The sequence below is a fragment of the Mesoplodon densirostris genome, chromosome 4 (assembly GCF_025265405.1).
Source record: "Mesoplodon densirostris isolate mMesDen1 chromosome 4, mMesDen1 primary haplotype, whole genome shotgun sequence".
Classification (NCBI taxonomy): domain Eukaryota; kingdom Metazoa; phylum Chordata; class Mammalia; order Artiodactyla; family Ziphiidae; genus Mesoplodon; species Mesoplodon densirostris.
Window position 1 is genome coordinate 92,930,145 of NC_082664.1, and position 27,726 is coordinate 92,957,870.

At 34.6% G+C, this 27,726-nt stretch overlaps 1 protein-coding gene across 2 annotated transcripts in view; it reads right to left on the reverse strand.

Moving 5' to 3' along the window:
* Positions 1-27,100, reverse strand: part of MYEF2 (myelin expression factor 2) — a 35,031-nt gene extending 7,931 nt beyond the window's left edge. Inside the window, exons 1-16 of one of the 2 annotated variants that reach the window (XM_060096782.1) lie at positions 26,833-27,099; positions 21,731-21,939; positions 20,442-20,494; positions 19,210-19,217; positions 19,012-19,105; positions 14,793-14,984; positions 13,941-14,094; positions 13,310-13,359; positions 13,126-13,189; positions 8,065-8,166; positions 6,491-6,541; positions 6,127-6,195; positions 5,723-5,821; positions 5,344-5,415; positions 3,387-3,595; positions 3,256-3,307 (exon numbers count right to left, since the gene is read on the reverse strand). In XM_060096782.1, coding sequence (XP_059952765.1) covers positions 3,256-3,307; positions 3,387-3,595; positions 5,344-5,415; positions 5,723-5,821; positions 6,127-6,195; positions 6,491-6,541; positions 8,065-8,166; positions 13,126-13,189; positions 13,310-13,359; positions 13,941-14,094; positions 14,793-14,984; positions 19,012-19,105; positions 19,210-19,217; positions 20,442-20,494; positions 21,731-21,939; positions 26,833-26,993 — 1,639 coding nt within the window. In that variant the 5' untranslated portion in view covers positions 26,994-27,099. Of the gene's footprint in view, positions 1-3,255; positions 3,308-3,386; positions 3,596-5,343; positions 5,416-5,722; positions 5,822-6,126; positions 6,196-6,490; positions 6,542-8,064; positions 8,167-13,125; positions 13,190-13,309; positions 13,360-13,940; positions 14,095-14,792; positions 14,985-19,011; positions 19,106-19,209; positions 19,218-20,441; positions 20,495-21,730; positions 21,940-26,832 lie in introns of both variants that reach the window. The other variant, XM_060096784.1, reaches the window with a different exon arrangement.
* Positions 27,101-27,726: the final 626 nt, after the last annotated feature.

A 27,726-nucleotide genomic window follows, 5' to 3' on the forward strand; every position in this document is an offset into this window, starting at 1 on the left:
TATGGGGGACAAAGTTTGAGTGTTTCTTTACAAACATAAGAAAGTGACTATCTATGAATATTCTTCGTATATTGTTTTTACTCTTACTGCATTATTTTTACTGTTATGTTAGAGTCCACTAGCCATGCTTGAAGCACCATGTGTTTTAGTAAATAAAATCCACCACAAGTCTCCATTTTCTATGCAGTTAACAGGTAGCATACTGATGTAGAAAATGAAAATAATGGAAACCTGTGGAACAACGTTATATTTGGTATGGTTTATAGCAGGAATAAGTAAGAATGGGCTTTCCTTGCACTGCAGTTCTAATACACACTAAGCCAGAGTATAGTTAAAGTGTATAGACAATATGGAAGTTTGAAAAACTACACCTATTTGACTTCATTAACACAACCTGAACTAATGCGGGGTCCAACTCTGAATGGGTCAGTTATTTATACTCAGTCTTCTTAAAAATGTGTATTGAGGAATTACATATAGCAAAATAAAAGAAGATCTACTTTACTATACTCACTTCCTTCTCATCTTGTTATATTTGGGGATATCTGAACACATTTTTTCCTGAATTATACCCGCTAAGGAAATGTTGTATTGAGGGTTATATAACTCATACTCCAACATTTTCTCAATCTTTGTAATTGCCCCACCAAGGACAATTAACCACTCAAGACATTTAATAATCAGAGGGCTTGGTGATGGGCCATTTACTAGCAGTTACTGTCTAGAGGAGAGCATGGAGTACCACTAGACTCCTACTAAGAAGTAATCAAGAGAATATACTTACTCACCTTGGGCTCAGGGGGTTAAAAAAATAGCAAAAAACTGACTTCTACTGTGAAAAGGGGCACTACTGGCTTGGAGCAGGTTAAAAACAAACTTTCCATTCTAAGAAAGAAAAGCTCTAAGATTTGAAAATAAATAAAGTGATGTGGCAGAAAAATAGATGGTTCAGTTCACACAAGCCAGATAATTTCCATAGCTGTCAATAGCTGGACACTTAATTCTATAAATTATTACTGTAACTTATCTTCCTTTCCATCAATGTAAGTTCAAGGTTAAAAACAGGAAGACGGTAGGAAATTATTTAGTATGGTATTACTTTAATATAAATCTGAAAGTCAAAAGCTTTTACAATTAGAATTGAGAAAACAAAACCAAGAATCATTACTCTCATGATATAATACAGACTGATCAAAAAGGGACATAAAAATAGAGCTAAAATAACAGTTAAGCACTTTATTTTATTGGCTAAAATGTTGTACAGATTTTTTAAATGTAGATTTGGGGACTAGTTTTTCCTTTTAAAAAATGTTTTTGAATTGTTGATGTCCTTCTGTCAAAACAATGCCAGCAACAAGTATAGAAGCCCACCAAAAGACCTCAAATTTGCTGCAATCCTTGCTCATATCTGATCTTGAAAGGAAATCTGCCTACGTACAAGGAAACAGTCAACTCAGTGTTGGTCACATTTTCACTAATGTCATTTGTTTGCCCCACTTTGTTCTTTATCTTGTTTCATTTCTACTTTGTAAAATAAAGTCATATGTCATCTGGAGATTCTTTTTCACTGAAACTACAACAGCAGGGATTATCTACACTTGCTGCCACCGCTCCTCATTTGATGGATCTCACTAAGGCCGTAATGTGCTCGTTTCCCCTGTAGCCTATGGGATTCACAGCTAGATGCTGCTTACTCATCCTGGTGGATCTCCTTACTCCTACAAAGACTACCAACACCTCAAAACTTGGTAATTCTGCTTTCCCTTAGTAGTGACTATTTACTAGTTGACTTGTTTACAGCAACTTTTTTATCAAGAAAAATTATCTTTCTCTTCTTTGAATAAAATGTAAATAAATATAAATAAAAAGATGATCAACAAAAAGGAGCCACTAGAACATTGTAGACAGATCCACACTGTATGTTCTTTGAGGGCAGGGGTGGTATCTTACTTTCTTCCCCTTTCTAATCCTAATGACAAGCAGACTACCAAAAATACAATATTTGTAGATTTATTTAATAAATAACCAAATAAATGAATGAAGATCTTTTCAGAATGCTTAACTCATTCATAACATTTAATAAACTCCTACTATACAGAGGCAATGCAGAGGCAATGAAAGGTGCTAGAATAAAAAGATTATGGTTTTTGCCCTCAAGGGCCTCCATCTGGGAGGGAAGAAAACATGTGAACAGATTACTATAAGAAAGGTATAAAGTACTCTGAGAACACATTAGAGAACAGTTTCCAGAAGGATCACTTTGATCCCTTGTGACAGTAGCTACAAAGGCTACTTTTGTGGGAGAACACTAAACTTATCCCCTTCATGATCTCCAGAAATTAAAGATATATTCCAAATACTCTTAACTTTCCATTAACTCTCAAAGGTTGAATGTACCACTTTTACTTAGCTATTTTTCATCATTATATCCCACCTACATAGTTGTACTATTAATAATTATACTCTCTGGGTTACCATGCAATAACAAAAAAATACTAGCAGGAAATCTGTTACTTTGTTCTACTCACACTAAATCTCTCATCATTACAAGAAATCTGTTACTTTGTTTTACTCACACTAAATCTCTTATCATTACAAAAAAAAAAAGGCCCTCTTTTAAAAGTAATAAACCACCTAATCATCTACAGACCTAATGAACATATTACGGTCGTATAGGTAGTATCATTATAGCCAAGAACAGTTTATAAAAGGAACAGAAGGGCCACCAGAATGTACCTGTCTAAGGCATTCTAGGCAGTGGGTTCTACGCTATCAGCTAAGTTTCCTTTACTGTATAGGTGACAGAGTGCGCAGAATGGGTCTCATCTATTAACTCCATATCACTTGGATGTCAGCATTTCATTGGGTCATGTTGACAAAGCACTGTACTACATTATAAACAAAGAAATAAATATACCATTCGTTAGTATTTCCCACATAAAAAACATCCTTTTAAATTCAAGCACTGATGATATTAGTAACCATTTAAAAATCAGGTAATAAGATAAGCCCTTTCTTTATCCACAGGAGACAATGTCAGACTCTACTCTAAATCTTGTTATTTAGTAGTAATTTGCACTGCTGTACGTCAGAGGATAGCAAAATAATTCATTTCTTTGAAGTGGAATTAAACCTGTCATACTACCCAGGAATAAGCATCTGGACAGGTAAAGGTCTAAGCAGTATTTAAAAGTTTAAAATCAAGTTTTCCTCCATAATCAATATCAATATATCTACAGTCATTGGCATACTTACCACACTGACTGAATTTCTCTTTTAGTTTCTGCCAAGTCAAGTCAAAAGGCAGCTAGAATGAAAAAAGGTATTAGTAACAGATATACAAGGAAAAAAATAATTTTAAGTATACTTTACATTTAGTTGCTTACATTTCTGACAAATATCTGGTTGCCTTTGGAGCCTATTCTGTCTCTCATTCCGCTTCCCATAGGACCTGATAAAAATCCTCGATCCATATCGATGCTCCTTTCCAGTATAGCTCCTATACCTGGTCCCATTCTATCAAAGCTGGAACTCATCCGATCCAGTCCCATCCCCATTCCTCCAGTCACACTGTTCATGCCACCCATTCCACCACCTGGATTTTCAAGAAGGGAAGGGAGGATTTGGGAGTTTGGTGTTTTTATTTTAAAAACAGAAGGAAAAGGAGAAGGAAGAGGAAGAAGGAGAGAAAGAGGAGGGAATCATTTTTGAGAAAGAAAGAGAGAAAAATTAATTCATTTATGTAATTAGACAATATATAAACAAAATTATTTTTATACACACAATATAACAATCTTCCAAGGAACAGATTTTAATTTTGTATATATTCAGTTAGTTGAATGTTAATGGCTAACTGAATCTGTTCATACTATTATACATATACGTTTCTAAAAAATTATATTCTGATCATAAAACATAAGTTATATAAATTTTCTATCAATGACTTTATTCATTAATGTTATAGTAGTCTGTATCCTCATTTTTATCTTTTAATAATACCAAGCTTAGTAATTGTTAGAACAAAGACATATGGGGTAAATTCAAATAATTACAACTCCAACATATCAACTGTTGCTCTCATCATACTTGTCCTACATAATATTCTTTTCCTAGCTTACCTTTCACCTCAGTATCTTGTTTCGCATATAATTGCTCTTTTCATATCAATTCAATTTTCAATAACCACCAAAAAACCTAACTTTTAGTCTCTATGTTATACAGGACTTGTGGAGATAACAACAAAAACTGGAATCGCGCTCCTTTAGCCAGAGCTTAAAAATCTAGCTTGTAGCTCGTACCCACTTGATTCTTATACATTGAGTCCCCTTTAACTATTCCAATCCTACTCTTTCTCAATCGTATCCTTTTTTCTCGTACCTAATATACCCATTCTAAAAATTAACATCACCCTCGAATTGGCTTTCTGTGAATAACAAATATAAGATTAGGGGAACAGAAGTATAAACACTGAGGTGAAAAAGGAAGGTAGGGAAGTTATGATTAACAGGAAAATGGCCAAGGCTGAAAAGATGATGAAAAGAAGGAATAAAATGAGAAGCAAGGTACAATGGAAGTAAGTATCTTCAGCTGACAAGACTTTTTTTAACTCACTCTTAGAAGAGTTCAAGTAGACTTTGTTTCCTATTTGTGAGTTTTCAATCAATTAAAGGAAGTCGGTAACTATGGAGAGCTCACATAGACATGGTTCAGTAAGCAACACGGGTCAAAAACTAAGCCTTGTGTTAAGGCTTAATATAAGGCCTAAAATGTAGTAGTGGAAACAGACGGAAGAAATTTGGCATTCCCCAGTTTTGCAACAATAGTACTCTTGATTCTATCAAAGAAAAGGTTTAAGAAGCAAGGAAATAAGCATTTCTTTTAACCTTGCCCTCAACCTCAGGAGGTCTCCAGAAGTGTTAGATCTGAGGCGATTCACCTGTGTTTACCAAAAGACACTTTTTTTCACAGATGAAATAAGCTAGTCTCCAACAGCAGTTATAGAGAATAAGCAAAGAGACAGAGTTGGTGCTAAAGCTAATGTTGTTCTTGACATATGATCAGAAAAAGCCCCAGATTCTTTAGTTGGAATAAAGGTTCTTGAATTGGGTGACAGTTAACACATATTCTGGTGTTAGTTTAGAAATGTCAAAGAAGTAAAATTCAAAGTTAGTTTAGAAATTTCCAACAGCGATAAACAGTAAAGCTCAATAAATATCAAAGTTTCTCTAAATTATGACAAGTCATATTAACATATAAGAACAAAGTATTACAATAACTACTCTTGCAAAGTTTTTTGCAAGTATTCAAATATTACTGTAAAATTCTAGTAAAATTTAAACCTACTTATTCCAGATCCTACTGGACCCATGTTAGAAGCTCCTATTCTTCCTGCAAACCCTCCAATCATTGCACTGCCTAAACAAGGATGGAAAGATAATATACTAATTAATTTTAAATAATCATACTTTAAAATTCCCAAGGTATTATGCTCTCAGAAGATGTACAATAACTGAAAAGTATAAAGTCTTCTACAAATAGGGTTCAAATATGTAAGACACTGAAAAAGAGAGCTAGTACATTAAAACCTCTGAAGTATTTTTCTTCAAGTAATAAATTGCACGAAACATTATAAATTTCTAATTTTTCATACAAAAAAAAGACAGCCAAACTTTGAAAAATACAGCCTGCAAAAAGAAAAGGAGAAGTAAACAGCCAGCCCTACCAAGTCTACCAAAGGAATCTCCAAAGCCTCGATTTATTCCAATATCACCACGTCCAAAATCTCTCTCCATGCTACTAGTCATCGCACCACGGTATAGCTCTGAAAAGATTATGCAACAAATTAACCCTTTTTCAAGTATTATCAATAAACAGTTATCCATTTAGGAACTTACTGAAACTAAACTGTAATGACAGCAAAAGTCACAATACAAGAAGTCCATGATATACCCAACCTACTTCACATGACACAGATATCCCAGTCCCGCTCTGCCTGTCCCTATCCCCTGGTGCCCATACATCCTCTGAAAACATCTACAGTATCCATTCCTAAGTAAAGGGGGGACACTTTTAATAATGGGGAAAATGAAATGTAGCAAACACATCCCATTATATACATTTACCTACCTCCCATTCGACCAACTCCTCCAAATCCTCCCATGCTACTCATTGCTTCCAGACCACCAAACCCAATTCCTATGGAATAAAGATTAAGTTTGAGATCTGTCAGTTATATAGCTGAAAGGTACATTTTGTAAATATTAAGTCTCATCAGTAAGCTCTTCATTCACCCTACCTTGTGCAACTGCTTCTTAACACATCACCTTCCATATCCCTTAAGTATGTACTAGGCTCAATTTCTGCTAGCAGCATTTAGAAGGTGAGCCAGTAATAAACCATGACTTTTGTTTCCCTTGGAATTCTCAACGTAGTTTCTAACTTACTAAACATGGTGATGGGTACATACAAGAAAACAAATGCTTATACATACCTCCTCCAATTCTATTCATTCCTCCAAAACCTGGACCATCCATTCCCATACCTCAAATAAAATACATAATATGTACTTTCAGTAAATCTTATTTTAATGACTAAAGAATGATATAATGCAACACAGCAAAATAGATACCAATGGTCTAGTCACAGTGGAATACTAGAGAAGCAGCAGGGCACAGATGGGACGGTTTAAAGTGCTATGCCACAGCAGTTGTCTAATCATGAGTCTTCAAAAAGGCCTCTTTGAATATTTATTAGACAAGAAAACAAAATTCACTGGTCATACTCACATTCAGTTAGAGAATATCTAGGACTAGGTAATCGTTCATTTTTTTTTTCAGCTCAGACACACAAATATCACTACAGCAGATTGAGAGATCAGGTCAGAAAGTAAGGACTCCTTTAAACATGGCAGCTAAGGGAGCAGTAAAAAATGAAAGAATAAAAATAGTATGTGTTTAGGAGGGTAGAGGGCCTAAGAGTAAGGGAGAAGATTTCCATCTGTTTAGATCATAATGATTACCATAACTATCCTCACAATTTAAAATGTAACTATAACATCTCAACAAAAATAGAAACCAGATAGCATTAATTAGCCCATCAATTAAAACAGCAATTCTCAAAATATGGTCTAAGGACCTTTGAGGGTTCAATAGGTCAAAACTCCTTCATTATCCAAATAACACTAAGATATTGACTGTTTTACTCTCATTTTCTCATGAGTATAAGGTGGAATTTTCCAGAAACTACATGATAGATGACACTGTAACAAATTGAATGCAAAAGCAGATCTAAGAGCATGACTGTCTTGCATTAAGCCAAACATTAAAGAGATGTACAAAAAGGTGAAATAATATCACTCTTCTCACTAATTTTTGTATTGGAAAATACAATTTATTTTCTTAAAACTTACATTCATTTTAACACATAATAGGTTTATCACTGTTATCTTAAATAAATATGTAAATTCTTTCACATTTCTAAGTTTTAATTTCGAATACAGTAAAATTGACAAATATAACTACATAAACAAAAGCACTTTGGGGTCCTCAACAAATTTTAAGAGTATAAAAGGGTTCTGAAACCAAAAAGTTTAAAAATCAATCTTCAAACATAAACTGTAGGTTAGTCTATGTGAATAGCCAAACAGCTATCTGAAAAGCTACCCTCCCAACTAGATATTCAAACTTAAATTGCTTATATGGTAGTATTTCAGCCATTCCACAAATATTGTATATCCATGATACACAAGGCATAAACTATGTTGAATATTCTCCTTCTACCTTAAAGACAATTCAAAATCTAAAAGGCTAAATAAAGGCTAGCTAAAAGTGCTAAAAGGCTAGCTGTAACGTGGCTGGCCTCAGAGGAACCCTCCTGACCTTTTGTTCAACGTCTTTCATGTTCTCTGCTCTCAAAGGTTTCATTCCTTTTTCAGACTAAAGTAACATCTTAAATATTCAACTATAAACTACAGTCCTTTAAATATTATTACAAACTAGTAAATATAAGCTTTAAAATGTAGCAAATGTATCATTTAAAAAGAAATAATAAAGTGAGAATACTCACCACTTGGACCTAAATTTCCCATTACACCACCTATGTTCAACTGGCTGGCACTAATAGGCTGTCCACCTGGACCAAGTCCCATTCCAATGCCTCCAAGACCACCTAAAACACAAATAAGAATATTATTACCAACTCATATATGATCAACTAACTGGCACTGAAAAATTTTTTAAAGCTATATGCCTGTAGTAGTATTTCTAAAATTTTGCAAATTTGTAAATAAGAGCACCAGTTCTTGTTTTCATTGGAATGCAGCACATTGAAGCCTCACTATAATATCATTTACTAATGAGAAGTGTTTTATGAAGCAGATCCATCTTATATCCCAGTTAAAGGCATACTGAAAAAGAGTAATGAAATACCAAGAGGATTTTGAACCACCTTATAAATGACATACACATCTGAAAATAAGAATCTTGCTTGAATCTGTAGACCCTCTTAAAACCTAGGAATTACTTTTCAGATGGTTCAAATAAAACTAAAACGTCAACAAACATGAAAACATTGAATAAAGCAAACGTTACATTACCTAGTTTTATCATTGACATAAATATTTATTTATATAAATAAATACATTTATTTATATTTATATGGTATTTTAATTTATATACTATGGTATACAGTGTTTTCACATCTATTATCCACAGATGAGGTAATTTTTGAGACCGTTAAGTTACTTGTACAATGCCATTTAACTACGTGATTAAGCTAAGACTAGAATTCAAGTTTTCTGTCTCTAAATCCAGTATTCTTTTTACTTTCTCTCTTAAACTAAGTTCACCGAAAAGAGACTGTAAGAAGATGACCTGATGACTTAAAGACTGTGGGAACTGTTTTATTCTACTAAATCTGAGTTTGGCTAAAAAGTTCTTGCTAGTCAATGTAGCAATTAGTAAGTGGTAAGGGCTGAGAAAACCATATACTATATATATATTTTTAAAAGAGTACAGAAGCATGTCGTGTTAAATTGGAGAGAGATCAATGTGACCTGGTAAAAGAAGTATCTTTTTTAGCTCAGTCCCTAAAAATGGTTCAAAGCAATAGCACACTTGACTATCAACAATGCTCATGTCTACACCTAAAACTCTTATTTTCATCTCTGATATCACTCTTCACTAAAAGGAACCAGGGCTCTTTGAAAGTAGGCCAATCTCATGTCTTTGAACAAGAAAAATCTTCATGGATCTGGGAAATCCCATTCTCACCAGAAAGTAATAGCAGAGGCATAGGAAATGAGAGGTCCCCACTTGCCAAGTTATAATAATTTGAGAAAAAGAAGTGGGGGGTTGGGGAGAAAGGAAAAAAGTAGGGAGGTTAATAATGATTAACTTAACTAAAACAACAAACTGATTCTGTTAAAGTCTATGAGTTCATATTATATCTCAATAGAAAAGAGTACATAAAACCATAAATCTTGAAAAGAACAGATATAAAAGTATGAATGTAATTTTAAAATCTAAATAAACTAAAAAGTACTAACAGTGGAAAGGTAAATCAAAAGCCCCTACTTTATAAAACCAGGATATTAATAGATGACACCCTGAGTGATAAGGAAGGACAGGAAAGGACTGCCCTACAAAGGGAGAACAGGTAATATTCAAAGACATATAAGCTGAGAATTTTCGAGAATTTATTTTAAAAAACTGAATTCTCAATTGTGAAAGCCAATAAACAGTAATCCACATCCACACTGTAGTAAAACTGCATGCCAAAGACAAAGATCTTAAAATCAGCTACATGAAGAGCACAGCTTATCTATAAAGAAAGGACAGTTCAGATGATAGCTGACTCGATAGCAACAATAGAAGCCAGTAGACTGGAATATTTTTAAAGTGTTGAGAGAAAATAAGTACCTTAAACTATATAACCAGTGAAACTATCTTTGAAGACATTTATAGACAAACCAAAATTAAGAGAATTTACTAACAACAGATACTCACTGAAAGAGCTTTTAAAATATATGCTTCAGGGGAAAAAAATAGTGCCAGGGCCTGTGAAAGCAGATGATAAGTAATAATAATGCCTAATTTGTGGGACCGGAAACAAAGCAATATATAACTAAAACATTGAGCAATAACAGCATATAATTCAGTAGGAAAGTGATTAGAATTAGAGCATTCAAAGGTCATTCTACTATTGAGAATAACTATATTAACTTCAGCCTTTATATAGACATATTAAAATATCCAGAATAACCACCAAAAGAGAAAGGTAGGAGAAAAATAAATATAAACATTTGTAAAACACAGAAAAATAAAACACAAAATAAGATAATGGGAATTAATCCAAATAAATCTACAAATGTGAATAAACAAAACAAAGCTGTTGTATCTACATTACTATTAGAAAAATGACTTAAAGGTAGTTACTAAGTATGAAATCACTCTATAATGATAAAATCTTGATTCACTAAGAAAATATATCAGTTCTAAACCTGCATGCACCTACTGAATTAGTTTCAAAATAGTTCAAGTAAAAACAAGAAAAAATATGCAAATTCACCATTACAGCAGGGGATTTTACCATAAACTTATCTCAGTAATTGATAGCACAAGCAGACAAAATTACTAGCAGAGATATAATTCAAATGATTAACAAACTTGATTTAATGGACATATACAGAACAGTATACTGCACACCTGAAGTATTTATTAAAATGTATCATATATTAGGCCACAATGCAAAGTCCAAATTAATTAATTGATTCCAAGGAATCACAGAGACCATCTTCTATGACCACACTGTTAAGTTAGAAGTTAGTAAGAAAAAAAGTTTACATTTGGAAATTCAAAAATATATGACTTAGGAAGAAATCATAATGGCAATTTAATAAAAATTAAATCACAATAAAGACACTCTATAGCAAAACTTGTATATAGTGGCCAAATTTAGTCATAACTACTTGTATTAAAAAAGAGGCTGCAAATTAGTGAAGTACACATTCAACTTAAGGAGTTAGGACAAAAATAAGAGACTAAACCCAAAGAAATAGAGAAGGAAATAAAACTAAGAGAATAAATTAAAATATAAAAAAATGGAATTCACTTCTTTGAAAGCACTAATAAAACTGACAAATCTCTAAGAAAAACTGACTAAGGGGGTTTCCCTGGTGGCGCAGTGGTTAAGAATCCGCCTGCCAATGTAGGGGACACGGGCTCGAGCCCTGGTCCGGGAAGATCTCACGTGCTGCAGAGCAACAAAGTCCATCCACAACTACTGAGCCTGTGCTCTAGAGCCCGCGAGCCACAACTACTGAGCCCACGCACCACAACTACTGAAGCCTGCGCGCCTATAGCCTGTGCTCTGCAACAAGAGAAGACACGGCAATGAGAAGCCCATGCACCGCAACGAAGAGTAGCCCCCGTTCACCGCAATTAGAGAAAGCCCATGAGCAGCAGCAAAGACCCAATGCAGCAAAAAATAAATAAAATAAATACATTTTTTTAAAAAAAGAAAAAAAGACAAATTGCAAACCACTGGAATTTAAAAAAGAACTATAGATGTGGCAAAAATTTAGAGACTATTTTATGCCAATAAATCTGAAGATGAAGAAAAACAGTAAAATTCTCAGAAAAGTAGAAATTATCACAATTGAGTCAAGAAGCAATAGGAAATATGAACAATAAATAGCTAAAAATCTTCCCACAAACAATACAAGGCCAGTTCTACAAATAATTTCTAGCAAACATTGAGAACATATTATTCTAAGAGAAAAAGAACAAAGCACTCAACTTAGTATTGTTTCTAATAACAAAAAATTAGAATAACCTAAAAAATATATATGTAAAATGTGGTATTAGCAATTAAAATAAAGGAACTAGAGCTACAATCTATCAACATAAATCTCAGAAACAATGTTAAACCAAAACCAGCAAGTTGCAGAATAATAGGCACAATATAATTTCACTCACACCAAATTTTAAATCCAGCAAAACAATTTCATATAATGTTTATGGATGTATAAATGTGTGATCACGTTATTAAAACCTAAATGATAAACACTGTATTCATAAGTTGTTTCCTCTAGGTAAGGTATCTAGTGGGAGATGGTAGGGGAGAAGAATCTTTATCTGTAAAATTTTATTTTAAAGAAAAATCACCTAAAACAAATATGGTCTACACAGCTACACTAGTGATTTTATATTTGTCTGTATATTTTAAATATTTTATGGAAAAAACTTTAATAATAACCAGAGAAAATACAACAAAAAGTAAGAACACGAGATAGTATTTACTGAGTGCTTACATTATGCCAGAACTGTTCTAAGTGCTTTACATATACTATATATTAATTCATGTAATACTCATGCCAACCCCATGAAGTAGGTACTATCAAGCATCCTCATTTTGAACATGGGGTATTGAGACACAGATGTTAAGTACATCATATTGCTGTTTTATAATCCTTTGGAAAACAATTTGATAATACTGATCAATGCGCATACCTGAAAACCTGTAAATCTACATCAAGATATCTATCTTAAGGAAATAACCAAAAACATACCAAAGATTTGTATACAAAAAGAAAGAAAAAGAAAAAACTCTATTGGTGATTAAAGGGAAAATGTTAAAATACCTAAAATATACATAACAGTGAAATAGTTATGGAGCATCCATATGATAGATTATTAATAGCCAATAAATTTTGGAAAGAATTTTTAACATAGAATAATGTTTTTGTTAAACAAAAAAATAGAAATTTATATGGTAGTTCTCAACTATGTAAAAAAATACACCTAGAAGGAAAGACTGGAAGGAAATGCACAAAAATGTTATAATGGAGGTTACTTATGGGTGGTAAAATCACAACGATTTTTTTTCCCCCTCACATATGAGCTTAACAAATTTTTTAGTATATATTGCTTTTATAATCAGGAAAAACTACAAAAAGAAAGAAAAGTGTCTGTCACATATAATCAATTATGCCAAACTAGCTCCATAACTCCAAACACCAAACTGTGGGCAACTTGGGAAGTAGGCACAAAAATAAAGTTTTGCTTAGCATATAATGAAATTGAAAAAGAATAGTCTGTATTACTTCTAATAATAGCTTTTACTTACGTGGTAATTGTGGTGTTTTACTATCATGTGAACGGTAGTCTTCATGAGGGACAGACTTGTCATCCTAATTGCAAAAAAAGTTTATTATATGGTTAATATATAATTAAAAAGATCTGTAACATAGAAGAGAGCAGATAAAACATTTGAAGAGGTTGGAGAGTTGAAGTGATATACAGGAACTCACCATTTTCACATGCATAGGTCTATCAAACAAAAACTGCCCATTGAACATAGCTGTTGGTTCAGTCAAGGAAAGCCAGTTAGGCAACTATGAAATTATACTTGAACACAAACACATTTTTAATAATCATATTTAGCATCAGACTATCTCTGTTATTTTAAAAAACATCCTTAGTATTTCACTTATTTGTATTAGTCTATTCCGCATACTCAAAAATCTTCAGTTCTTTGCTTTATAGTTTTATTTTATAAATATCTTTTAATTCAACCACTGCAAAAAGAAAATTAACAAGGCTTCATTTAAAGCAACTGTATTAATGCACAATGAATTACATTACTGTCAACAGCATGTATACAATTAGTTGTGGTAGGAAGAGAAAGTAGAAAAAAGTTCATACCAGGCCTATACAATATGGCTAATTCAAGTTTTAAGAGTGACTTTAGTACTTGGACATAGTAAAGGTTTTATGTGCTGGAGACCAAATTCTAATACACATTTCTAAGCCAGGCAACCTTAAATTCCATAATCCCCACAAAACGGTATCAAACTGCAACCTTAAATTCCATAATCCCCACAAAACGGTATCAAACTTCTTCAACCTTATTAAATAATGCTAAAGTGTAAATCAGGATACAAATTGCTTGAACTGCTTCAATTGCTTGTTCAAAAGTGACTGTGCCCATTCCTCTGCTCTTGCCATCTTTGTCTTCTTTAATATCTGCCCGCTTTACAGTTCCAGCTATGCTGAACACTTCCTTTAGCTTCTTCCAACCAACTTTGAAGTCAAGCTTAATATAAAATTATATAAAGTTACATACCTATTAACTCCTCTCCCCACTTATAAATAATACAAATCTTTTCTAAACTCTCAAAAATATAAAGAACTATAATTCTTGTTAAACAGTGTATCAATAGTCTTCACGTAGAAACATCTTAAATTGTTAAAGATCGGTTAAGCTACATCTACATTGTTCCTTACCCTTAATTTTTTTAATTCCCAAAACAGTCTCTCAGAGCTGCTCAATCCTGTTTTGTACATTTGAAACTTTCATATCTATTTTTACTGACAGAAATTCAGATTTTGGAAAGTATGGTTGATATCACTGACTTCCAAAAGCTTAGAACAAATGACAAACCAACTACAACATGCACATTCACAAATATCAAATATCAAAGCTAAAGAAAGAAATCCATTTACCAGTATGAACAAAAATCACATATAATGTAAGTACATAATTTCAAGAACTGCTTAAGTGTTTATAAATTCCACAGTTCTGTTTTAAAAAATCCTAAATACTAGTATTTACACTCTGACCTTATATTTATGGACTTAAATTGGGTTTGAGTTTACAATAATTACTGTTTTGCTTAGTTAAAAACAAGCAAAATGTTCTATAAACCTATGACCCATTCATCTAATTAAATAATCTCATGATTAGAACTAAATATCTGAATGGCAAATTTTTAGAGTAAAGCTTAAACTTACATTAGCAACAAAAATTGTGGAACCAAGTCTACCAGCCTGCAAATTACTGATAACCTCAGGAGGAATGTTTGGATTATTGAGAATGGAAGGTGGTAAATTCATCAATCCCGATCCCATGTCGGGTACATGTCCTCCTGGAAATGATCCTCCTGTTCGTTGCAGTGCCCTACGAGCATTTTCTCCATCAGGATCCTACAACACACAGTGAATGTTAAATGCCACCAGATACATCAGTAAGTCTATATCACTAAAATAACAACTTCAAATTCTACAGCAGCTATCCCAACTGGCTCAAATTAGTGGCCCTCTTGAAGAGTGAGCTTTTTTCTCATCCAGAGAATTCAGTCCCATAAAAACCTGTGGATAGACAAAAGATTTCAGTCTCCAGGGATGTCAATTAAATACCTCTTTCCAATCACTAAAGTCACTTAAGAACTTGAAATTAGTTTAATTTTGTCCTCATACAGGTATACAAGTATATGGCACACACACATAAATCCACATAACTCAAAGAGGAACAAAATACTTACTGTGACTCTTATTCTGACCACTACATGCCCAATGTAATGCCAAATTCATACTAACTCAAAGCTTTCAACAGAAGAACAGCCTGTTATAAAACCCCCGAATACTGGGGTAGAGGGGAACAGTTATAATGTGTAAATTTCATTCCCGAACAAAATACAATTATCCACCTTCCAACCTCTTTCCATCCTCAACAATGATTATGATCTGAGATGGAGGGAGAAGGGAGATAAAGAAAGGCATGAAGAATGGTACTAAACATTGGTTGGTTTTTGTTTTTGTTTTCTTTAGTTCATTGACTTTTAAGAGAAATATGCTGCCTTTAAACAAAGCAAAAAAGGCAAGGTTAAACATACTTCTCACTCATCTCAGTAAGTAGAGTACAAAAAACAAACAAAAACCACATAAACACACAGATAGACTATCATCTGCAATACCAAATGATTATGATATATGTAACCATAAACTCTACTCTGCTGGCCTCCATCTGGGAATACTAATAAAAAGAAAGTTGGATGACTTTAATAAATTTTCTAGAAAGGCTGGAAAACAGAAGGTGAAGTGAATGTAAGAATAAAGATATTCTGGCATCCAATGTATTCCATCACCATGAAGAAATAAAAAGAAATACGTAAGCAAAGAAATTGATGTTTTGAAGAATGCTATAAAACTCTTTAAGTTAATAAATAAATGCTTCAGGTCTAAGGTTTCAAAACCTTGCACAAATACAAAACTTAGAATAGTGGTTACCTATGGGGGAAGGAGGAGGACATAGCAGGGAAGATGCTTCATGAACCACTAAGATAGTCAGACTGTTTGTCCTTTACATCTTAACATTAATAAAACATATTGTTATATTTTGATTTTTTTAGGTATGACATATAAACATATATACACACAAAAATATAAACACACATATAAAACATATATAAAATACAAATTATGTAAAACCACCTACTATATAGCATGATTTTTATTCCTCTTTTCTCCTTAGATGTCAGCCTGCCAGTCACTGCCTGCTACTGCCATGAGAGGGCCTATAATAAGTTTACAACTGCTACTAAACCTCACTTAATTAAATTTAAAAATGCAATTCTAATATCTGTTAATGAACATTGGAAATATACTTTTCCCTAGACTCGAACTAGTATTTCTCAGCACTGACCCCAGCCACCCATGTGAAAATCAGATAATTCCAAGAAAGGGACCTTTAGAGATATTAATCCAAAAAAGTTAACTGAATAAAGAACACCACATCATTTAGCCAGGCCAAACTCAACCATTTTTCTCTTTAGGAAGTAAAAAAATGGGAGTATCCTATATCAACTTGGATCACATAACTCTATTATAGGATCTCTGAAATATTACTGAGGATCTACAATGTGTTAAAACTTAAAAGAACACAAACAATACGGGCTTGGCCTTTAGCATCCAATAAACTTTTTTTCCAGTTTAAAAAAAAAAAAGACACAGACTCTATAATACTTGTCTTTTTTTTTTTTTTGGCCGCACTTTGAGCCTCGTGGGATCTTAGTTCCCCGACTAGGAACTGAACCCCGGCCCTCGGCAGTGAGACCACAGAGTCCTAACCACTGGACCGCCAGGGAATTCCATATAACACTGGTCATTTGAAGAGGAATAGGAAACATCATAAAAAAGCAAGTCATAATTCTCAAAATAGTAATTTCCCAAATGGTGGCTGTTCTACAAATGTCACCCTTATGGGAAATTATTAGGTTATCAGCACATTTCCGGAAAACTGGTCCTGGCTTACGCATAAAAATTACCAAATAAATGGCTGGCACAGATTACAACAGTCTAAACTTTCTCTACCAATTTTCTACATCTCAGTCAAAACATTTAAAAAGAAAAAAAAAAGAAAGGAAAGAATAAGCCCCTAGGCTCAAATAGAATTAGAGAAATTCAGAAGCTGACTCCAATAAAGGGATATGGGATACCTGTATTTGTTGGCAGCATGGCCTTTAATTTTAAGCTATTATCACCTCATATCCAGGAACAAGAGACCAAGGACCAGTAACACTCCCACCTTGGGCGGGAATAACAACAATCAAAATTATTATTACAGGACTTCCCTGGTGGCACAGTGGTAAAGAATCCATCTGCTAATGCAGGGGACATGGGTTTGAGCCCTGGTCCAGGAAGATCCCACATACCGCAGAGCAACTAAGCCGGTGCGCCACAACTGCTGACCCTGCACGCTAGAGCCTGCAAGCCACAACTACTGAGCCCAAGTGCCACAACAACTGAAGCCCGTGTGCCTAGAGCCTGTGCTCCGCAACAAGAGAAGCCTCTGCAATAAGAAGCCCGTGCACTGCAATGAAGAGAACCCCCCACCAGCCACAACTAGAGAAAGCCCACGCAAAGCAACAAAAACCCAACGCAGCCAAAATAAATTAATTAATTTTTTTAAGTTAAAAAAAATTATTATTACAGCTAACATTTATTATGTAGTTACTACATTTTCAGCACTGTGCTAAGTGCTTTATATAATTATAACAAATATGTAACATTTATTGTTTTACATATATTAACTCTTTGAGTCCTCATAACACTATCAGATAGATTCTAGTATCATACCCATTTTAGTGATAAGAAAACAGAGAGGTTAAGTAATTTGCCCTGGGTCAGATTCTCTGATGCCAGAGCCTGAGTTTATTTAATCCTCATAAATATATCTCCATTTAATCCTCATAAAAACCCTAACTAGGTAAGTATTATCTGTATGCTATCATAATTACTACGGTTTAGAGAATAACTCAACTAAGTCACACAGCTAGAAAGTGATAGAGCTGGGACTCAAACCAATACCATACTAAATTAAATTGTGACTGACAGTACTGCTCTACAATGTTTTGTATCCATGTTGGTGGAAACTCTTCAGGGTCCCAAAGTTACATCCTTTATCATTTTTTACTATAGACTTTAGCAAGGATATATACATACGTGGTCTGTGATCAACTATTCAGATAAGATCAACAATATGAACTAAAGAAAGACATGAAAATGACTTCTATTCAAACTAATCATTTCCAAGGTAAACTACACCTAACTGTAAACAGTTTTTCACGTATCTTCCGATCATTCTTTTGTCAACATATTTATACACTGCTTCATACAACAGGAACATCTACACTTTAGGGGTTTCCAAGTTCCAGTTATAAATTTCACTAACCGATTTATAACTTTTCTTAAATTTTAATCTGGCATAGTTTCAGGTTAATTTTATTAAAAGTGAATATCAATTTTATTCAAATCCATAAGGTATTTGCATTATTAAGCAAACTAATTATCAACTAGAATATCTACAATATTTCTTAAATCTAGTAACACAGTCTAAAAACTGAAAATGTTTATACCAAGTATAAACTTGGTATAAAAAAGTCAGCACCTTAAGTTTGTCATCTTTAAATTTCTGTGTCCTGTAATTTTTTAGAATCATACATCCCTGCTTATAATAACTTGGAACAAATCATATACATAGGATACTGCTTAAGGGCAAATAGGAAATCATGTACAAGCAAAACTATCATCAATTATATAATGCTTTAGTAAGCATCTACCCTTTTAAAAAAAATGCTGTAATCAGATAAATAACCTTACTAGATGAAAATCCAAAGAAGACATGTCCTTACAATTCAAATGTTTAAATTATTCCAAATATAAGAAATCTTACCTCTTTGATATTCAAGGGTCTTCCGCTAAGATCATATTTGTTCATAGTTTCTAGTGCTTTCTTGACAAATTCTTCATCTTTGAATTCAACCACACTTAATGGGGAAAAAATTTATAGGAAATGTTTATGTACTAAGATTTTTTTTCCAATCATAAGTTTAAATTTGACTTAAGATACTTAAAAAAAGAAAATTCTTACCCACAACCCTATATCCAGGTAGATTTGTCAATATATGCAAAAGAAAAAAAGTTCTGGATCAGTAGACGAAGTTAATGGCAGATTCTAACATTTAAATCATTAAAAATCAGTAATACAATCATTCTTTGTCTTTTAGACCTCCAGAACAACGTAACAGGCACGTGACCACAAATTTCCTGTAAACTTTTAGATCTATCTATTTAAGATTGTAGAATCTAGTATCTAACAAGCTTGGAGCCCATTTTAACTTTTAGATGATCTTCTTTAAAACTAAAGTAATGTCATACCACAAATTCAATCAAAAGTAACTCAAGGAAGTAACTGAAGGCTCTCAAATACCTATCTTTACATTGTTACGAATATTTTTGAAAGATATATGGTACACAAATAGTTTTTAATGTAAAATTTTCAATTTTATTAAAATCAAAATAGGAAATATTAATCTAATGTTAAACAAAGTTCTCAAAACTGGCTGCACACAATTTAATAGCATCCAGTTGTAAGTATATTAAAAAAAAACTATGCTAAAGAAACAAATTAGTAGAATCAGTTTTTAAATAATTCCTTGTCAATATTACTGTTCAAAGTGCCATTTGAATGTGATGACAAAGTTTTTATTTCTCATGCACCCAACTGGTTTTTGCTAGTATAATTAAACATTGTTAAAAAGCTTTCCATTATATTCTTCAATATATTGCTTTCTTGCTAAAATCAAAATCTACTATCAACCAATTCCTTCTGTGTCAATTTAATCATCAATGTTATTCATACCAATTGGTCAGAGCACTGCCTTTTATGTAGTCCTGCAGGCTACCAAATTAGGCTCTTCAGTGCAAGTTTCAAGCGTACATTCTGATTTAACACCTTTAAGCTATAGGCCTCTCACAGAACTCTTAGGAAATATTATCAATTCAGGGATTTTTAAAATATCCTTAAAGACATCAAAACACAACAAAAAATATCCTGTATTAAAATCTATTGGCTAAGAAGCATTACCTTAGAGCATTAGAAAAGTGAACGCCCTTTATGAGCATTTACAAAACCCATCCCTTCAAGGCACCTAGTTTGGTTTGTATAAGTGTCAGACTTGCTAGTATAAAGCCTCAAATCTTTCATAATAAAGTAAAACAAAATGAAACTTAAGTTTCCAAAAACTGGTACAAGTATTATACAAGAAGTAAACTGCTGAGGAACTTTTAAACCTCAAGCAGATTATTGCCCACAGCACTTACCCTTGATTTTCCTTCCGCATCCTTAAAGAGCTCCACGTATGTAACCTCACCAACTACATAAGACATACAAAAGGAAGATACCAAGAAACAATACATTTAAACACCAATATCTTGCTTTACTGCACACCTGTGCACAACTCTACAGAAAAGCACCTATTATTCACCAACAATCAAAACCAGACCAACGTACCTCCTGTCAATGGCTATGTAAATTTAACTAATTTTCAGAAATGTACATCATCCACATTCTCTAAAAAAGCTAACAACCATATTAACCTAATTCATGCTACAGATCATATTTTGGCCAGCATGATATAGTTGGTGAACAAATGCACATATACATACAAATGGTCCCTTAGCCTATCATATTAAAAACATCAACATTAGCACTTTTCAAATAACTTTGGTCGCCTACACACAACAGCTGTTTTAAGGTGACTTTCTACCTGAATGTCTTCAATCTTGTTTGCCGTCAGTAAACTAAATTTACAAGTCATGCTTCACAGCAAGCCACACACTTTCTAAATAAAGTCAATGAATAAAACCAATCAAATAGTTGTCACCTTACAACAGATACACCAATGCAAATTTTTTTTTATTTATTAGAAGAGATCAGCCTCAAAACCAAGTAAGTAGTTTGCAGGACTGTTGAAACTCAATTTTTCAAGAGATAACAAAACTAACTTTTACAAGATCAAGTATTAAAAATATTTTTCCCCAAAATCAACCATGTATATAAAATGAAGGTTTTCAGGTTATTCTGAAAACAAAACTGCAACAGCAGTAACGCAATTTTAATATAGAACTGCAGAGACAGCATCATGACATTCATGACAATGCAAACAAAATGAATTCCACAGCCAGATTCCAGACTCCACCAAGATAATAACAAAACAGCTTTTGGAAAAAAAAAAATCAGACCTTATTATTCATACGTTAACGCTCTAAATGTATTGCTTACCTAATGCAATAGGCCTTTAAAAATCTATAAAAACTTCAACTAGACAAAGCAATCACTTTAACAAAATTCTTGGTGGCATGCATATGCTGGTTCGCTACTACCCCACTAAAATGGCAAAAAAAAAAAAAAAAAAAAAAAAAACTTCATTTATCCATACTACCTTGTAATGAAATTGTGTCAAGTGAAAGAAGAGGAAAAGATTAATTTATGTGTCAAAAAAATCAATTTTTTGAGTCTGTGTGGCTAAGAGGAATAAAAAAATGTTTGTTTAGCTCCCTCCTCATTCTATATGAAAATTACCAACAATGGGTTTATCTAAAATAGTTACCTTTTTCTCTCATTAGATCTTTAATGGCTTGCCATTTCATGTCATATGGGATGTTGCTAATAAAAACTCTGTTACGATTTGGACCCTTCTTTTCTCCAGTGCCTGAGTTCTTGTCTTTTGAATAAGGATGGAATCTGTTGGCTTTCTTATTTCCTGTAGATTTTTCTTTTAACTCAGATTTCTCTTCTTTGACTGATTCATCATTCTCCCTGTGAATTAAAAATAAAACAAAAAACAGAACAACAAAAAGAAAACCTCAGAGTGGCTTCCATAATGTAAGTCTACGTTAAATAAATATTTCATATTTATCACTTCGCTTCACAAAATTCTCCCCTAAGTTAGACCTCAGCAAAGCAGCTGGAGACTCAGCCTACTAGCTTCGAAATTACCCCATGTCTTTTCAAAGCAACGATTTGGGCATATTACCAAAGTTTTCATTTAACAACCCTCCTTTTTTTCCGTATTAAATAGCTGCAGCATTCAAACAAACCCAGTTTTTCCCATCATACTACTTAATAAACGTTGTTAGAACCTAACAAGAGGGTAAAATGGGTGATTTTATTCCTAGAGTATATTAAAACTTCCACCTTTAATGGAGAATTAACTTTCTGGGCCTCATTCAGAACTCTACAAAAATTAATTGACAAAATGAGACCCAGAAAAAGTTTCTCTCTTAAAGGTTAATGGTTTCCTCCCAGAACTTTCCTCTTCCATTGCTTTAAGAACATAATTAAAACACAATTTTATCTATATACTCCCATATGACTCTCATAATTTTTGTCTCTTCCCAATTTGGTCAACATAGAAAAATGATAAGGTATCCTATTTTCATGCCCAATATTTTCTGTGTTTTAACCTATAAACTAGGATAGCGTACTTCATAGAATCATGCCGTTTTTATTAGTAGTATCACCTAAAATGGTGGGATGGGATGGAGAAGGGAAGCAGTACTTAAATGCAACATGAACCAGAATTTTATAAATCTATTTTTTAATGAGGTCCTAACTGGAAAAATATTTAATTTATAAGATTGCAATCACATTACAACCATATGATGCTATCCACCAAGCACCTATAACATGTTAAGTATATACTTAAAGCAAACCCTAAAGATAAAAATCTGGAGATACATTTTAAAAATGCAATTTACTTTTCAAAAGTAATTTTTTTTTTTACAGAAGAAACAATAGATTTCTTTTAAGTCACTAATTACCCTAGTGAATTTAAAACTATTTAATTAAAACTTCGATTTTAAAGCAATTTTTCACAAACATATACTAAGAAAAATCTCTGGGAATGACATCCAGGAATCTAAATCTTTTAAAGCTTTCTGGATTATTCTGACAACCAATCAGATTTCATAATCCAGGCTCTATATTATCTTCTGAGCCAAGCGACTGTGGGAATCTATACATTGCAGTGCCCCCCCCACACCTCTTACTGTAGTCATTTGTTCCACAATATAGTGCAGTTTTCAGACACTGTTTTTCTAAGCAGGTAACAACGCAGCCATAAATATAGTATGTAAAACTCTGTGAGAACAAAAACTATCTGCATTGGTGTCAGCAGCATCTAGCGTGGTAACATGTGCTTGATAAATATTAATTTTTGAATGAATAGTCAATTAAGAACCCATAGATGATGCTACTGTCTGCCAGAAAAACTGCTAAAATCAAGGAAGACACATTAGGGCCAAACATGCTTTGCTACCTCTTCAGACTTGACAGGGACACCTTCACTATCAAACATCTTCCCTCATCAGAAACAGCATGCCTGGAAGTGGTCTTCTCAACTGTCCAACTCTAGCAAGTACCTACCTGTCTGAACAGAGTGGCACTCCTATAAATGGCAGCAAGCAGTCAAAAAGCCACAGAGCACTTTTCTCTGGTTTCTGAGTACAGTAGATACAAGAACAAACACTTCTTTTTAATCCCCCAAAGAACCTATTTACATAATAGGCTGAATTCAATGAAGGTTTTTAAAAATAAACTAAGTCTCTGTTCAGGTGAGCAGACAACTATACAGTCCCTATCCAAATACACCTTCCCCTGCCTATTTTATTCCTAGATGAAACCAACTGTGAAAACTGCACAAAGTTCTGAATCACTCGCTATGTTCTTTTATTCTTACATGGATGTTGTAAGCTTACAACAATCTAACAATTCCATTAAGAAGCGGTAAAGTTATTATATAGGATATGTTCTTTATTACTCAAGGGATGACCAGAGGGAGAGATTTCTTCAAGTTTTCCCCAATTAGTGGCATCTTAAAGATACTGTTAAACTGCGCACCTACAGCGCATAAATTAAGATTACTATGGAAGGTAGATCAGTTTAGTTGCTAGAGGTGTAGTCTGATTATTAAGAAAGTGAACTATAATTACTCAATTTCTGAACTCATTTCCAAGTCATAAATACACTATGGGAAAGACAGTAAAGATATATGTAAAAACTCGTAGGAAAATAATACTACATAATATCAAAATATTGGCACTATATCCAGAATTCCATGTAATAATTCCAGAACTATTCATCTAAGCAATCTCCCTTGTAATGTACTTGAAATAAAGACTGTGATGTTTCTAAGCCACAAAAACATTATCTTAAGACTAAATTATGTCTACCCGAATTGACATCAATTTCTGAAATATCAGTATCCAACAACAAATGAGGACACACAGTTTCAATATGTGACTTAAAAAGCATAATGCTATGAGATCCAAAATCAAGCCCGGTTCCATTTTTTACTTCTAATATAATAAAAAATACTACTCCACTTCAAACACTACACCTTGCACCAATACTTAATATTTTATACAACCATTGTAATGTAACTCTGAATCTCCAAATGCTCCAAGGTGTTACTTAGTCACACATGAATAATAAAGAGTTATAACAATACGGCTATTTTTCTTCCCATTCACTTAAGGAGAGCTAGTCTACCATTTTGGCATTAAAAAAAGACTAGACCTAGGGAAACATCTTTAATTTCTTGTCAAAAGATGTGAACATGCCAAATAAATCCTCTGGACATGAGTTTCATGATCATATAAGTTCACTTCTGCATTTCTTAAATGTTTAGTGCGCCTTTTTAAATATAAGGACTTGGGAAATACAAACAGGAGTAAGACATAGCTGTCTCTGACATAGCTGCCTCCATCCTGAATTACTATGAATTAACCTCAGTAAAAATCATTTCAGTCTTGATGACAAACAGCACTCTGTCCACTTCTAAGCAACGTATATTTTAAGGCAATATTTGGTAATTTTTAATCACCTCTATGAATTCTTATCATTAAAAATATATGGTGAATCAACTCAAGGTTTATGTGTTGGGTTGTAAACTACTCCAGTTGGTGCCCAGGGTCAAAAAAAAAAGAATGTTAGATTGATGCAGGTAAATGTCCCTAGTTATTCAGTGTGAGTGACCCATGATAGACCATTATATGTTCTTAAGGAATAAGCAGTACAAGAAACCCCTGAGAGTAAACTGGCTTCTTTACTCAACTGGGAAAAGAGGAAGGGAGAGAGATGAATTATAAGAAATATGAAAAGAATCTGCATTTGTATTTACTGGTAACATTGCTTCACCTTATATTTTCCTCTTCCTCAATCAGAAGTGAAAGGTATTCTTTTCCCACCTCTGTCCTCTTCTGTCTAGCTAAACCCCAGTGAGACTTTAAAAGGGATTAGAGCCTTTTAGATCTAATGGAGGTTTAGATACCAGCTTTATCTGTACCAAGACCATTACACTAATCATACCCAAGTATAGCACGGCTTCTCTCCATAATTCAAGGCTGTACTTTTTGTTCAGGAGGTGGCAGGCCCATATTTAGGTATAAACAAAATGCTTTTATCATTCTACTAGTTTTCATTTGTATTTATGATGCCAAATCCCTGAAAGCCCACATTTTGGCAGGCAGGGTAGAAAGTGCTTCATTCACTTTCTGGGTCTTCAGTTACTAAGAGCACCAGGTTCCACCTCTATTTTGCCTAGAAGATACTGCCTATCCTATTCAAATCCAGTTGAGAGCAAGAGTACATAACAGAGCTGCGAGACCTACCTTATCTATCTGCAGTCAACCCTTAAACAGACTGGTCCAGTTCTGTTCTTATACAGGTTCTTATACAAAAGGAAAGTAAGAACATTTACCTGTCCTATTTTTGTGTAAGCACTATGTTCACTTTCACTTTAGTGTTTTCACTAAATTATTAACATACTTTCAACTTCAGGCTTAAAGAGTTGGGCATGTGCAAATCAAATGCCTGACTTCATATTCCCCCCATATAACAAGAACAAAGGGGAGCACAGCATTATTATGGATTCGAATCGACTACATTCTTTATCGGTACTGATGACAGCTGCAATCTTAAAAGTAGTGGGTTTTCTTCAACTAAAAAAGATCTTATTTTACCATTTTACCAAAATTAAGACCCTACCATCCCGCACTGAGTTCTTTTTTAAATAGCCTGCGTGGCTGACAAACATGGGGAGGGAGCTGGTGGGGGGGCGGAGCAAGGCACCACGCACAGTTCCTTTTTTAAAGTACCTCTTACCAGTTCAAGGGTAACAATGGATTCAGTCTCACAGCATATTACTAAACTTCCTCTTGCTATATATCAGTTAAGAAATGAATACATACTTTAGAAAACAACAGTGAACTTATAAAGCTCAGAATGAGGACGGGGAGATGGGGGGATATTCCTTTTACAAACGTCTTCGGCGGTTAAGAGAAAATGTCCGATGATGTCATCCCTAGTTACTCCCTAGTGATGAACACTAACTACTGGCCTTTAAAAGGGGGACCATTTTTCTGCAAACCGTGGCGGCCGCCGAGCTCTGCTTAAAGGTTTTCCAGCCGAAGTCAGGGAAAAAGGGGTGACTCGCGGTCTTGGGCCAGAAGCAGGGGAGGGGCGCCAGACCCCAGGCCCACACCCGGGATCCCCCGCTTCGGGGCGGGCGGGGAGGGTCCGGGAGAGGGCCGGCTGCACCTGCACCTCCCGCCGCCCACGGCCCAAGGCTCAGCCCTGCGTGGGGCACCTCCGGTCGACTTCCCGCCCCCCCCCCCACCTCGTCCCGGTCCCCGGAGGAAAAGACAATACATTTTAACGCCATTGGAGCTGCTGCTGTGCTGCGGCGGCTGCTTCTCCTGCTCGGGCGGGTGAGGTTCTCGCCGGGGCTCGCCCGGCGGCTCCGCGGGCTGCCGATGCGGGCTGTCGTCGCCAGCTGCCCTAAGCACCTCGGGCTTGTCGGCGTCGGCCATCCCGCCGCCACGGCCTCCGCCTGCGCCGCCTGCGTTGAGGGGCTCCGAGCGCCACAATGGCGGCGGCTGGGAAAGCGGTAACGGATCCCGATTTGAAAAGGCCCCGAGCGCTCAGTTGCCCGGATCTCGCGAGAACCGGTCGGGGCTTGGAGACTGGGAGATGGTGTGAGCTGATGGGGGAGGGGAGGAGGGGAGGCATGGGGTGGCGGGTCATGACCGACGCGGCCGCAATCGGCCCTGCTCCAGCCCGGGGAGGGCTTGATTTGTCCAGAAGCCCCTGGTGGAGCCGTGTTCTGACCACCAGCTCCATCTGTAGTTTGGCACTCAATGGGGTCTTCGCTTAAAAAAGTCGGCTCTGGGTGTTTGAAATCCCTAGAGTTCTCAAACCCAGACTATACTAACCATTCCGTGTAGGGGCACTTTAAATTAGAGTAGCACACACAGCTTTGCATCTTTAAAAAACGTCTTCAAATCTTCAGACTTCCCTTAGAAATCCTTTGAATAATGCAAATAAATCACTTGCCACTTCAATGCCTATGCACCCTGTGGACATTCAATAAATAGTTATTGATGACAGGCTGCAATTCACCAGAATGAATGGCTTTGAATTTCTTTGAGTTCTTGTTGTTCTTGAGAATGACGCCATGAGCTTACAAAAAGAAGACTAAAGTTTTTAATTCTCCAGGTGGCAATCAATGAGGAGAAACTATACTTTTCATAAGAAATCTTCTAC